A 15,245-nucleotide genomic window follows, 5' to 3' on the forward strand; every position below is an offset into this window, starting at 1 on the left:
CGAGATCGCATCTTCAGTTGCAGGTGTCAGTATCCAGCTTGAAGATTCCGACGAAGACGGCGACGATGATGCGGACTCCTCTCAGCATGACACAACTCCAGCCATCCCCAAGCTAAGCACACTCCGGGAACACCTAGAGTTCGTTCTCGACTACCTGGAACACCCGAACTGCGACAGGGAGATGGGGCCCTTGGGACTTGTGAAGGAAGTGCGTGCATTCAGGCAGCGCATCATCAATCGTCAGAATTGTCGTTCCTTGCGTCAATCAACAATTGACAGTTTTTTCAGGCCCGTGACCTCCGCTGTGCCCAGCCCTGGCTCCACTCCGTTGCCTCCCCAAGACAGGCTCTCATGCTCCGAGCCACAGCCCAGGACATCGGCCACGGTGGAGTCACCGCTCGACGTGAGTTTGCGTCTGTCTTCAGAGTTGTCTGCAGTGGGTACGCCATCACCACGACCCAGCGACGCACCCCTAGGTCACCTGCCAGTGATACTCTCGGACTCTGACAGTGAATAGATGCCAAGAACTTCTCCACTAGACCACACGGGAAATTACAGTGTTGTGCAGTGGAAAAAAACATTGCATTGTGTTAAGAATTTACAGTTGTGAGTGAAAAGACAATTTTTGAACTAAATTTAACGTAAATAGACTTGTGTGTTTTTGCTTTAGAAAATGGTTAGAAGAGTGGAAAAAGTTAAAGTGCAGAGTGCAACACTAAGCAAGTTACAATGAAACATAAGTTAAAAATGAGTGCGCACTGTGAAGAGAACGGACTTCTGAGTGCGAATGACGAAGTTCAGTGCAAGACTTCATGAACAGTGTACTGCAAGTGCTTCAGGAAATCCTTCTTAGTGTCAGAGTCCGAGAGGAGGCGGTTATTCATCGAGATGGCCATGGACTTGCTGTAAGTAGGCAGAATGTTTCATACTGTACTCTACTGTATTTTCCATACTATACTTACCTCAAACACCTCATTTCACTCTTTTATGTCCCTTATTGGTGTCAATATGCTGTGTCTTAGGTGCTATGCATGTGCAGTAGGAAGGTGTTTTTCTGAATTAGCTAGGTTAGGGTCCATAACTACCAGTCCAGGAGCCAGGGACTTGTAAGTACCCAGAATGTTGAATATTGTATGAACCTACCTCAAAAACCTCATTTTATGCTTCTTTTGCATTTATTTCAGTCTTTTATATGCCTTATTGGTGTGATTTGGGTCTTAAATAGGTGCTATGCATGTCCAAAGGGAGTTGTATAGGTGTTTCTCTGAGTTAGGGTCCATAAGCTGGGGCCCAATATCCGGTCAGGACCACTATCCGGACCTGCCTATGGCTCTATTACGTCGGATATTGGAGGGATTACTGTACATACATACATACACACACACACACACACACACACACACAGCCGGAGAGAGAGGACGTCCCAGGCATCGCTCCTGACCTTGAGTAGTTTCAGGAATTTTGTCTGTCCTGTCTCCTAGGGTCTTTCTTTAAATTTAAAATAATGAACGTCGGTAGACTACCAAAAATGTAAAGATTTGTTGGCAATAGTATACATGAATGTTTGTGGCTTATTGGTAACAGCTGTTTAGGTACTTGATCGGTACGTTAAAGATGGCCGAAAATGTAAACAATGAGGGAATGGAATTTCAAGGATTTGATGCTAATACTAATGTCATGGACCTGGTGAAAACATTAATTATGAGGATTAGTGAACTCGAAAAAAAAGTAGAGAATCAAGTGATAAAGGATGTGTCAGAAAATACGGAAACCACCATACAGAGTCTAATCCAGTCCAACGAAACAGCCAATGAAGAGATTAAGAATTTGAAGCGGGAAAATGTTGAACTGAGGAGGAAACTTGAAGAGAGTACTAATAAAACGGAGAAGGTGAGTAATGTACTAGAAGAACACAAGGCAAAGTGGGCACACGTAGAGGAAGAACAGAAAGAAGTGGTCAGCTTAAGAGAGATCATCCAGGAAGAAAGGGAAATGAACAAGAAAGAAATGGAAGAAAATGTAGTGAAAATACTGAAGAAAAAAGAGAAAATAGTGAGAGAAACTGTAGAAAGGAACAGATGTGTGATAGTATTTGGAAACAGGGAAGAGGAGAAAAGGTTAGGTTCGCAAGACTCGAGAGAGACACGAACATGGTGAGAGGAATATTAGGCAAGATTGACCCCGAAGGAAACAAGTGGGTAAAAGAAATTGAGGAAGTAAGGAGGATAGGGCCTTATAAGAAAGGGGAAACAAGACCAATGAGAGTCAAGTTTACATCAGAAAGTGTAATAAATGAGATACTTAAAGTGACCTGGAAATTAAGCAAAGAGGCGGGGATGGAAAATATTATAATAAGAAAAGATCTGAATGAAGAAGAAAGAGAAGCTTTAAAATCATTAAAGGAAGAAGTAAAGGAAAAAATGATAAGAGGACAGAGGAAGAACGTAATACTTTTTTTTGGAGAGTATTGGATATGAAAGTAAGGAAATGGTATTTAAGGAAATAGAAGTGAAGGAAATTAGAGGGGATGGTTGTGAAAGATCAGAAGTTGAGGAAGTGGTACGGACAGAGAGTAGGAGAGAAGAGGGTATTAATAATGTCAAAAATAATTTGAAGGTGATATATACTAATGTTGATGGTTTCATATCGACAAGGATCGAAATTAATGATTTCTTGAGAGAACATGAACCTGATGTCATGTGCTTTGTAGAGACCAAATTAAGAGAAGATATTGATGTTCATTTGGGAGATGGTAAATACAAACTGTGGAGAAAAGACAGAAAAGAAAAAAGGGAGGAGGAGTGATGATAGTAGTGAAGAACAACATAAATGTAGATACTGTGGAAATGGGAGAAGGCAGGGCTGAAGTGATATATATGAAATTAGAAACTGGAGAGAATGTTAAGAGAGATATGGCGGTAGTGTATGTTCCCCCAAAGACGAGAGCATGGAAGGATGACGAATACCATGAGATGTTGTCAGATATGGCTAGCTACTTGCAAAAAATAATTGAGAAAAGCAATAATATAATTTTGGTGGGTGACTTTAATTGTAAAGAGGTGAACTGGGAGGAATGATACTCGGAGGCGGCGAGGATTCGTGGGGTACTATGTTATTAAATATAATAATGAATAATGTGATGACGCAGTGGGTCAAAGAAGAGACACGGTTTCGAGGTGAGGACACACCAGCAAGGTTAGATTTACTGTTCACCAAAGAACCTGATGTAATAGAATCATTGGAATATCTCTGTCCTTTGGGAAAAAGTGATCACGTGGTCATTGAGTTCCAGATGTTAATAGGAAACGCGAGCCAAGAGACGAGCTTCATAGACAGGGAAGATACAACTTTGGCAAAGCAAATTTTACAGGATTGAGAAACTTTTTTGAAAATGCGGATTGGAGAAAATTCAGAGAAACAAGAGAGATACAGAGGAAGTGGGATATCTTTCTAGACCTCTATAATTTGGGAGTGGAAAAATTTGTACCAAGAGTAAGAGGGAAAGAAAACAGGAAAAAGGAGTGGTTTAATAGAAGGTGTATGATAGCCAAAAAAGAGAGAGATAAGGCGTGGAACAATTGGAGAAAGAGAGGTAACGACAGAACAAAGGAAGAATATAAAAGAACAAGAAACGAATACACAAGAATACGTAGGGAAGAAGAAAGGAATTTTGAAAAAGGTATAATTGACAAATGCAAGGATGAACCCAAACTGTTTTATAGATTTGTTAATGGCAAACTGAAACAAAAGGAAGGAATCACCAAGCTGAAAGTAGATGGAGAGGTCTTTAATGATGCGGCAATGCAAGCAGAAATAATGAACAAACGTTTCCAGTCAGTTTTCACTAAAGAAAAGGAGCTTGTGGAAGGGGAGGGAGTGATTAGAAATGTTCCGGTGATGAAAGATATAAAAGTGGAGGTGCAGGAAGTGTATAAATTACTGGAAACTCAAGATGTAAGGAAAGCCCCAGGACCTGATGGAATTTCTAATTGGGTACTGAAGGAATGCAGAGAACAACTGGCGGATAAAATTCACAGCTTAATTGTATGCTCACTGGAAGAGGGGAAAGTGCCAAAAGAATGGAAGAGGGCAAATGTGGTACCAATTTACAAGGGAGGAAACAGGGAAGAACCCCTGAATTATAGACCAGTGTCTCTAACCAGCATGGTCGCAAAATTGTGTGAGAGAATCCTGAAAGACAGATGGATAAAATATCTGGAAGAGATGAATATTTTGGCTGAATGTCAGTTTGGATTCAGAAGTGGAAGGTCATGTGTTTCAAACTTGTTGAGCTTTACTCAAGAGCGATTGATGTGGTACAGGAGAGAGATGGTTGGGTGGATTGTGTGTACTTAGACTTAGAGGAGGCCTTTGACAAGGTACCTCATAAGAGACTAATGTGGAAACTAGAATATATAGGAGGACTAAAGGGAAACTTCTGGAATGGATGAGAGACTTTTTGAGAGACAGACAAATGAGGACAGTAATAAAGGAAAAGATGTCTGGATGGAGGGAAGTAACAAGTGGAGTCCCTCAAGGCTCAGTGTTGGCACCAGTAATGTTCCTGATTTATGTAAATGATATGGTAGATGGAGTGAACAGTTATGCGAGTCTGTTTGCTGATGATGTAAAGATCTTGAGGAAGATAGAGGTTGAGGAGGATTGTAAAATACTGCAGGAGGATTTGGATAGGATACACAATTGGAGCCGGACGTGGGAAATGAAATTTAATGTAAAGAAATGTAAAATATTGGAAATGGGTAAAAGTACCAGGAGACCATCACTGAATTATTTTTTGGGTAATGAATTAATCACAAAAAGGAGAGAAGAGAAAGATTTGGGAGTGCTGGTCCAAGATAGTTTGTCACCAGAAAAGCACATTAACAAGATAGTTGGAGAGACTTATAAGCTCTTGACTAACATAAGAGTAGCATTTCATTATATGGATGAGGAAATGATGAAAAAATTGATAGTGGCCATGATCCGCCCCAGGTTAGAATATGTAAGCGGTAGTGTGGTCCCCACACAAAAAGAAAGATATAAACAACATTGAGAGAATACAAAGAACAGCAACCAAGATGGTCCCCAGTCTGACAGACCTGTCATACAGAGAGAGGCTGGAAAAACTGGATTTGCCTTCGTTAGAGGAAAGGAGAAATGGGAGACATGATTGCGGTGTTCAGGACCATGGTGGGAGTAGATAAAATTGACAAAGAAGATCTGTTTGTATGGGATAAGAGAGCAACAAGAGGACATGGAATGAAATTGAAAAAGTCAAGCTGCTTGAAGGATATCAAGAAATATAGCTTTCCTTACAGAAGTATAGACTTATGGAATAGCCTGGACAAAGAGATCGTCCAGTCTAAAAACATAAACGAGTTTAAAGTTAAATTCGACTTATTGAGAAACAGCGACGGAAACCCACGAGCATAGTACATTCCGTGTATATCACAATTAGGTATATTCTTAAATATTTGGAACGACTTAGACAAAGAGGTGGTGCATGAGAAAAACATTCATGTGTGTAAAGGTAGACTTGATAAATGTGGATATGGAGACAGGACAACACGAGCATTGCTCAATTCCTGTATACTACAAATAGGTAAATACAAATAGGTAAATACACACACACACACTATATATATATATATATATATATACAGTAATCCCTCCACTATCCGATGTACCAGAGCCAAAGGCATGTCCGGAAAGTAGTTCTGTCCGGATAGTGGGCCCCTGCCTCCTGGATTGTACTTATGGACCCTAACCCAGCCTAACTCTGAAAGCCACCTAAATAGCTCCCTACCGGACATGCATAGCACCTATTTAAACCTATTTAAGACCCTATTCACACCAATAATGGACATAAAGCATGATATAAATGAAAAGGAACCAAAGAATGAGGAATTAGAAGTGACAGTACCTCAGGCAGGGTATATACAGCACATTTGTGGCCGTCTTCTGTAAGGTTTTGGCAGTGGTGAAAATGCTCTTGAAGCACGTACAGTAATCCAGTGTCGTGCTGCACTTACAGTAGTTCTTTGCACTGAGTTATAACTGTTTAACACTCCACATTGTTAATTGCATCAGGCCAGTTTCAACCACCAGGTTTGCACTCCACAGTTAATCCTTTGCACTCTAAATTCTAATTTCTTAACGCTGCACAACACTGTAAATTCCCATGTGGTCTAGTGGTGAGGTATTGCAGTTTAGTCACAAAAAAATAAGTACGTGTGGCTTTCATTACAATAAGCTACCACTCACGATCGAAGTTAGGCAATAACTGTTTGGGTGTTGGTGAGGGGGAAACAGAGTTGCCATATCGCAATGGCCACATTACCAAACTCCTTAGTTTTCATTACCAAATTTAACTCTTCATTACCAAATTCGTAAAGCTAACATTTATTCTTCACTAATTATATATACAAGTGGAAATACATGTAATCACTCTTATAATTAACAGCATGTTGATTATTTTCATGCTATGTACGTTAGCAGATTAATCAGAGAGAGCAAACAATCCACCATCTCCATCCTGTGTATCCTCATACATGTGAAAAATCCATTTGATAATGCATTACTCTGATTCATACCAAAAGAATATTTCATGACCAAATTGGCCCACATCTGGTAATGAAAAATACCAAATGGCAACCCTGACAGGGGAGGGGGGAGGGGGGAGGAAGGAAGGGGGTAGGGGTCGTGGTGTAACAGCTGTTCGGCGCCGTGCGGCAATTTCAAATTCATCATCATCATCATCATCATCCAGACCTCCTTTCCCACCCAAGGGCAGGGTGAGGAGTAGCAATGTCCAGACAGGCCAAAATTGCCCAATCCAATGGGCCACACTTACATTCACTCATCATTCACACCCCCGGACTCCTGGCTCTATCATATACACCAAAAACATTCACCACATTCTGTAGCTTCACATATGAAATTACGGGTGGGAAAAAATTAGGATTTTGGGGGGATTTTTTTCTTTTTTTTTTTTTGGCCATTTTTGGGTTCCGAGGGTCCAGGCCCACAATGTCCAGTAAGTATAAGGATTGCTGTGTGTGTGTGTATATATATATATATATATATATATATATATATATATATATATATATATCTATATATATACAGTAATCCCACATATTTCGCGGTAGTTACGTTCTTGTAACCCCCGCGAAAATTCAATTTCGCGAATACTCTATTAACAATTGAATCTTGCACTTGTGTCCACCATGCTGCCCATCACACAGTCCATGTCCATACTGATTGCGAGACAATTCGCCGTCTGACAATTCCCCGTCAAAACATGGACGATTCCCCTTCAGAACAATTCGCACCCTGGACGATTCCCCGCCATTCTATAAATATACTAATCAATACTTTTATAAATATACTTATTATTAATTAATCAATACTTTAATAACTATATTTCAGGGGGATCCAGCAAAGTCTATGTTCAGTAGCGTAGGTTCTGGATATTATTTATTAGTTGCACCTTTAGTCAATAATTAGCTTGTTTCTTCCTCGCTGTAGTCACCTTTGAATTATATTCTAGCGTCACCCATAGCTATCTTCATTAATGAAGGCGAATTGTCTTGTGTTTGTTGTGACTGTGAATTGTCCCCGAAACCTCCATACTCATCCCGAAATACCTTCTTACAAGATTGAATGCACATACTCCATTATGAAGGAAAAACGTAAACACCGTACTGTAATACACAATTATCTACACATTTATTCACAAAACAGTACAAAATAAAAAGATGCATTAACTGGTGATAGCAAACACTCGCACGGTCGTTTCTTAGCTTGTCCAGTAACACAATTTTCTCTGCTAAGGTCATAACTTTTCTTGATCGTTTTGTCACTTTGGAGTTCTTACTACTGTAATTGTATTATTAGCCTTTGGTGAGGCTGGCTTACGTCCTGGGGCCATGTGGAAAGCAAGTGGGAGGCAAGAGGCTCGTATCATAGTGCGGTTACAAGTACACCAGACACGTAAGGCAGTCAGGCGTGGACTAAGGAATGAGGGGCAGAGAGCAGTGTTGCCATATCCAAACAACGAAATTATGCTAGGACAATGAAAAAATTGTGCTAGATTGAGCAAATTTGTTCCAAGTAAAAAATGAATTATGCTAACTTGAAGCTAAATGATAAAATTCTATACATATTTGTGCTACATATTAATTATGTATTGTTTACTATGAAAGTATTAAAATGAACCTACATACAGTAAGAGGATAAATATCGGTTTTCTGCCCATGCTGCTTTTTCCCACGAAACTTACGTTTTTCTGATGGATTTTGATGTGATTCATTCGATTTTGAGCCTCATTTCCGTCGGAAATAACCAGATTTTGAGATATGACCCCCCCCATCCCCCTGCAATAATGGGGGATCTTTGGGGAATTGGGGGTTATAGGGAGGGGGGGAAACACAGAAAATGGTCATTTCCGACTGAAATGAAGCTGAAAATCGAATGAATCATACCAAAATCCATCGGAAAAACCTTGGTTTCATGGGTAAAATACAAAGCTCAAACTTATCCTAACCTAACCGAACCAAACCAAACCGAACCGAACCTAAAACCTAACCTAACCTAACCTAATCCAACCCAACCAAGCCCAAACTGAAAGTAACCAACTATTCAAACATCATCTTACCTTATTCGTCTCTCTCTCTCTCTCTCTCTCTCTCTCTCTGATTTGTAGCTTTTATAAAATTATTCCAAAAATATTCCATTCCATTCTAAATTATGCTAGAATGATGCTAAAACTTCTAATATGCTAAAAAATATTCCAGACTCGAAAATTTGATCAAAATTATGCTAAAAGAATAAAATTATACTAGATATGGTAACACTGGCTGAGGGGCCGCGGGAAAGGGACAGAGGGTGGCGTGAGTTTACTGCGCTACAATTGGAAGCTGCGGGAATTTCAAATTTTTTGTTTTCTGTATATTCAAGGATATTTTAGTTGAACTTATTGCTAAGAAAATCCGCGAGAGGGCAAAACCGTAGACAAAAAATCCGCAAAAAATGCGGGATTACTGTATATATATACATAACTACTAGTATATATAAATATATATATATACAGTGCTCATCAGAAGTACTGAGCACCCTGCGTCCCTCCTACGAAACAAACCTTCCAACATTGAAAAACATGTAAATAATGCATTATATTTACCTTTAATGCTTGGCAGGGTATCCTTTGTGCTTCTTCATGGACCTGAGATGTTGTGGAAGTGAAAGGGCGAGGTTCCTCAGGTGCTGGGGTGGGATTTTTGCCCAGGAGTCACGAATGGCTGCTTCCAGCTTAGTCAGAGAGCTCATGTCCTTCCCTTGGAGATTCTTCTTTACGAGGTACCAGAGGTTTTCTATTGGGTTGAGGTCTGGGTTATTGCCCGGCCAGTCTTTCATGAAGGAGACCTTGGAGTCACGAAGCCAGTTGGTGACCGATTTGGCTTTATGAGCAGGTGCACCGTCCTGCTGAAACACTCGTGCACCTGTGAGCTCGAAGGACTCAAGTAAATGATCACAAAGAAGCTCCAGGTAAACATCCTGATTCACTCTGCAATTCTTGGGAAGCACAACAAGCTTCCCCAAACCCTTCCCAGAGAAACAACCCCATACCATAAGTGAATCAGGGTGTTTAACTGTGCTCTCCACTTAACGAGGGTCTAGTGGGTCAGTACCTTTGCGCCGGTACACCCGCGCTCCTCAATTACAGGTAACACTAAACGTTGCCTCATCAGACCACAACACTGACAACCATTGGTCCTCACCCCAGTTAAGGTACTTGTTAGCAAAGGCAAGCCTGCGAAGTCGCTGGTAACATGTAAGAAGAGGCTTTCTCACAGGCCTGTGACTTGTGTAACCAAGTTCATGGACTCTTCGAGACACTATGCGCACTGAAACCTCACCAAACACTTCCGGGTTGCTCTCCTTAATTTTCCTTGCACTCACATGGGGATTAGACTCCACTGCACATTTTAACACATTAACAGACCTCGGGGAAGTTTTCCTGGGCCTACCAGATCATGGTTTCTTTGTAGGAACGTCAACACTATTTTCCACTCGAAAACAGGCACACCACCTCCGCACTGTCGATCGAGTCACACCAACCAAAATCACTAATTTCCTTCGTGGGGTGGCCTGCCTCCTTTGGAGCAATGATCTGTGATATGATTTCACTCGAAAGTTCACAGGTAGGGGCCATAACAAAGTGGCGAAAGCCAAAACACCGCAGGACACTAGGTAAAAAAATGGCGCAAGGAGAGGGAGGAGAGGCGGAGTTCCTCTCTCTCACACAGCCCGTAGGCAACTGAGGCGGGAGCCAACCAGCGCGCAATAAGGCCTCAAGCTGCCATGACGTCATGTTAGCGCCCCAAACATCTGGCTCAATTTTTAGTACGAAAAAAGGGTGATTCTTTTTTCGCCCAAAGTATTGCACGCCCTGACATAGGCGCTCGATACTTCTGACAAGCACTGCATATATATATATATTATATACATATACTGTATGTGTATATATATATATATATCATATACAGTAATCCCGCATTCTACGATGCCTCTTTATTCGATATTTCGCTTATACATTGTCAAAATTTTAGTACCCTATGCCCACTATACAATGGGAACGATTTGCTACAACGATGGATCATCTGCGGCTCAGTGAACAGCAAATATGCAAACGCAACAAAAACGTCCTCACACTGTCGGCATTGGACCACACACACTTGTCCACCGGTCCAGCCTCATTAGCTAGCCCTGCCCAGCCAGCCAGCCCTGCCCAGCCAGCCAGTTCTGACATTGATGAGTGAGGGCTGTGACTGTGAGGCCGAGTCGGGACAATTTGCCGTCAGGACGATTCCCCATCATTTATTTACGTAACAGTTTATTTAGCAAGTACACTAGTTTTTGAATTATGTAAGTTATAAAAGTGATGGTGGTTTATTGTTTATATAGTAAATGTAAAATATGGCATCAAATCATGGGCATTAAATGAAAAATAATAATATACTGAAACGTGAATCAGCTGATTTATGATCGTTCCTTCATCTTAGCATAAGGCTACATACGAGACACTGGCATTTATATAAATGCCTAATTACCTTAAGTGAACGATCGACATACTTTGGAATTATACGAATAATCTTCATATTACGTCTATATAAACGTTTCGGGACAATTCGCCATCAAGTTAATACGCCATCACAACAATAACAAGACAATTCGCCATCGGGACTTTTCGTCGTCAGGATGATTCCCCATCGTTAATTTTCATATCAGTTTATTTAGGAAGTACACTAGTTTTTTAGTACTGTACTTGTACCTCTTCAAAGTCGTTTTAAAAGATACCCAGGATGTTGTAGTACCAATGGAAATTAATGAAAACAGCTATGGGTGATGCTGGAACATAATTCAAAGTCAACTACAGCAAGGTAGAAACAAGTTAAATATTGTCTAAAAGTGCAACTTACAAATGATATCCAAAGCCAATGCTATTGAATGAAAATGGACTTTGATAGATCCCCCTGAGAATTAGTTATTAACCCCTAAAACGCAGATCGTCGCGTTTGCGACGCTCGGCCAACAGGGCAGGACGGCGGGTCGTCACGTTTGCGATTTTAGTAAATTTTGAATAACTGCGGGCAAGCAGGCTCCAGCTGGTATTGTCTATCAGTACCACCACCCTCTAGCTACAACTAGCATACTTTACCTTTGTACTACTGACCTCAGTTGTTGCCAAATATCGCGTTTTCCCCCCGTCCCCCCACCACCACGGCCCTGCCAGCCTGGCTGTGATACATGGCAGCGCTCTGAGCGCTCAGAACTGTAAATCTGCGATCTCCTCTCACAAGCAGTTTATGCTACTAGGAAACGCTTGTTTCCCCAGTTGTAACACTAGTTTGTTTCTCACGGTTTGCCTCTGTTTAGCGTCAGTTTACTGCGGGCTTTCAAAGTGAGATTATGGCGAGTTCTAGCTCTTCCCAGTCAGTGGAAGCGGCTGACAGGAACGAGAATAAAGTGGCGGACGTAAGGCAGAATAAAAGGCGCGCCGTGGTGATCTTTTGGGAAGTAATATGATTGAAAATAATGTAGTATACATGTTTTTAGCTGTGAAAATGGAAATGTTTGTTGAGTGACGGGAAGACCGCCGCCACAGTGCATGTCGGCCGTATGCTCCGTTGATTTTAGCCTTATTTTCAGTGCTTATTGTACAAATACGGATTCCTAACTACCTTTACGTTGTAGTATAAAGTTTACTGTGACAGAATGAGGCTGTGGTAGAGGGGAAACCGGGTTGCTGGAGGTGTGAAAGTGAAGATTTGGTTACCCAACTTTGCAAGTCTCCACAAGTCCTTGGGTAGTCCACGAAGGCTCAACACCTGTCTCTGGAGAAAGCTGAATGTAAGTACTATCTGCCATACCAAGTATAATGTTCTAGGGTTAATCTCTGATTTTTGGCGAATATTTTCCTACAGGTACTCAGACCGCGATACAACCCCGCCACTCGGGGGGAAACGACTGTACACAGCCGCGTTCTGGGGTTAAAGTATCAGTTAATCAGTAATAAGTATGTTTATAGAATGACGGGGAATTGTCCTGACGGGGAACGTCCATATTATGACGCGAATTGTCAACTTCATGGCGAATTGTCTGGGAACCACATAAACAACCCTTGCTTGCTTCAGTAAAGGTAAGAACTACTGTATACTGTAGTTTTCATGTTTTTTTCTCTTTATTCACTATTAATGTGTTACTTTAAATGTTTAAATATAAGGATATTTCATGTATGTGAGTGCTAAGGTGTGTGTATGTGAGAGTTTAGGCACACCTGGGAACGTATCCCCATTGACTCCATGTTATAATGGGATTGCTATATGATGGATCGCTTTACAATGGGGTTTTCAGGAATGGAACCCCATCGTATAATGAGGGATTACTGTATATGGAAGCAAAGCTTGGACCTTGTTGGAAGGACCAAAGTCAAGAGTGAGAGCATTGGAAATTAGTTATTTGAGAGGAGCATGTGGAGTTACATGAAGAGACAAACTGACAAATGAGGATGTGAGGGTGCATTGTTATGTGGATGTGAATATGATACAAAGCATTACGAGACCTACAGTGACATGGTTTGGTCATGTAGAGTGGATGGAGAGCGAGAGACTAATGAGGAGAGTGTATGCAATTGAGGTGGATGGGGGGAGATGGAGGAGGAGGCCAAGGATGAGATGGAGTGGAGTGGTATATGAGAGAAGGGGGTGTTAGCTGGAAGCAGGGCAGAGAAGTGGCACTGGCCAGGGTGACATGGAGGCAATTTGTTTGTGACCACCCCTTATGGGACTGAGGCATCTAGCAATAGACAGATACTGTATATAGAAATTATCCCAAAGACTTTATTTGACATAACTATTTCAAATAAAGGGGGACTCCTATACTGTGACAATTCCATTTGCGAGAAACCCCTGTAATTTTTACCTTATGACTCTGATATCAATATTAGTTAGTTTTTAATCTGGCAATGCACATCCCTACAAAATGTGTAAGAGCAAGAGTCTGACTTCTGCCCCTGGTAGCAACTTATAGTAAACACATGGGAGACCTGAACTACTATGCACAGAGAACAGCTACTACTCCAATTACTCTCACCACTTGACCATAGACAGGTAACATAAGACAATAAAACAATACTTACCTCCAAGCCCTGAATATTCACTCTCTTCTTTCACCTTGAATGAAGCTGGATCCTTCTCCCATGATTGATGTTTACCTCCCAATGGCTGCACTTTCCCTCCACAATCCTCCAGCCATTCTGTTGATATTCCTTTATGGCTGTAAGCTGGCATGTCACACTGAGTCTGTACACTGCCATGTGCATAGAAAGTGCAGAAGAAAAGATTCATGCTTGGTCCACAATCCATGCATGGATCGGTTTGTGTGGATACTGTATTCCCCCTTTTGGTTTCAATTGTGGGCCATGAGATTATTATTGTGTTGTTTAAGCTAGAGCTGCCACCAGATAACACTTGGTTGGCTTCTGAAAATACAATGTTTGAGTTCACACGACTGAGGGTTTGTAGACCAGGTGTCACAATGCTGTGAGATTTTTTATCACTGGAAAATGATGGTTGTGATGCTCCATGAGTGAAATCCTGGCTAGTGATGATTCTGCTTTTACTTGTGGACAGCACAATAGATGGAGTCGCATTTGCAACTGACCTCAGGTTAAGTCCAGCTGTGTCACCTCCGGCCCGTGATGAAATGATTTGCTTGACAGCCATCTGCTCTGAGCCTGGCAACAAGCCTTTTCCTTTCCTCTTCCCTATCATCACAGGGGAAGAACTAGATGCAACTGGAACTTTGACCACATCACTGTCCTCAATAATTTCAATATTAGAACTGCTTTCAACTTGGATGACCTCTGAATGCTTGCTGGCATCAACATGCATCACCTCTTGGTTCTTGCCACCATCCATCTGCACCACTTCTACTGTTTTGCCATCATCCATATGTAGCACAGTCCCTCCTGTTGGCACATGCATCATCTCTATTGCATCCTTCCCCTCCATGTGCACCATCTCCAAGGCCTTGCTGTCATCCTCTGAGCCCACTTCAATGGTGGCCTCTTGTGTTGTTAAGAGGCACTGCATACCTGGATCCTGGGGCATCACTCTCACTGTTCGATCATCAACCAAGACAAAGCACTGCTGGTCATCAGTGCTGGTATACACATCCTCCCCTACTACTATTGGCATGTCAGCCTGGGTTCCTGTCGGCTGATAGCCTGTCACTTGGGCTCCCTGAAACTTGCCAGAGGACACACCACCCACTCCCGAGTTTGTATGAAATCCTGACATGGTTAAGCTTGTGGTATTATTTTAAGTTCATCTGCTTTGCTTGTTACTTCTCCACAAACAATGAAGCTATGTTTTTTCTTGCCACACTTTCATGTAATCTTCTTTCTGAAAAAATCAACAAAAACACTTAGCATGGGGGAGATAGTGGTAAAATGGATGTGGATGATGTGTAGATTGGCCTGGGAGGAAAGCAGAGTCCCAGAGGATTGGAAGTCAGATATAATTATTCCCCTGTGCAAAGGAAATGGGGAAAAAGATGTATGTGGTAACCATAGGGGCATATAACTTCTTTGCGTAACAGGAAAAGTATATGGTAGGATACTTACTGACAGGGTTAGGGAAATAACAGAGGAATTACTGGTAGCTGGAGAGGAACAGGGA

The 15,245-nt window shown here is 41.6% G+C and overlaps 1 protein-coding gene across 1 annotated transcript in view; it reads right to left on the reverse strand.

Moving 5' to 3' along the window:
- LOC145414121 (uncharacterized) overlaps positions 1–14,871 on the reverse strand; it is a 37,570-nt gene extending 22,699 nt beyond the window's left edge. The window contains exon 1 of the mRNA XM_080283681.1: positions 13,703–14,871. Within this exon, the coding sequence (XP_080139807.1) occupies positions 13,703–14,864 (1,162 nt within the window). The 5' untranslated portion in view covers positions 14,865–14,871. The remainder of the gene's footprint in view (positions 1–13,702) is intronic.
- Positions 14,872–15,245: the final 374 nt, after the last annotated feature.

Source organism: Coenobita brevimanus, chromosome 98 (genome assembly GCF_032717465.1).
Source record: "Coenobita brevimanus isolate Jiangsu-jjx chromosome 98, ASM3271746v2, whole genome shotgun sequence".
Taxonomy (NCBI): Eukaryota; Metazoa; Arthropoda; class Malacostraca; order Decapoda; family Coenobitidae; genus Coenobita; species Coenobita brevimanus.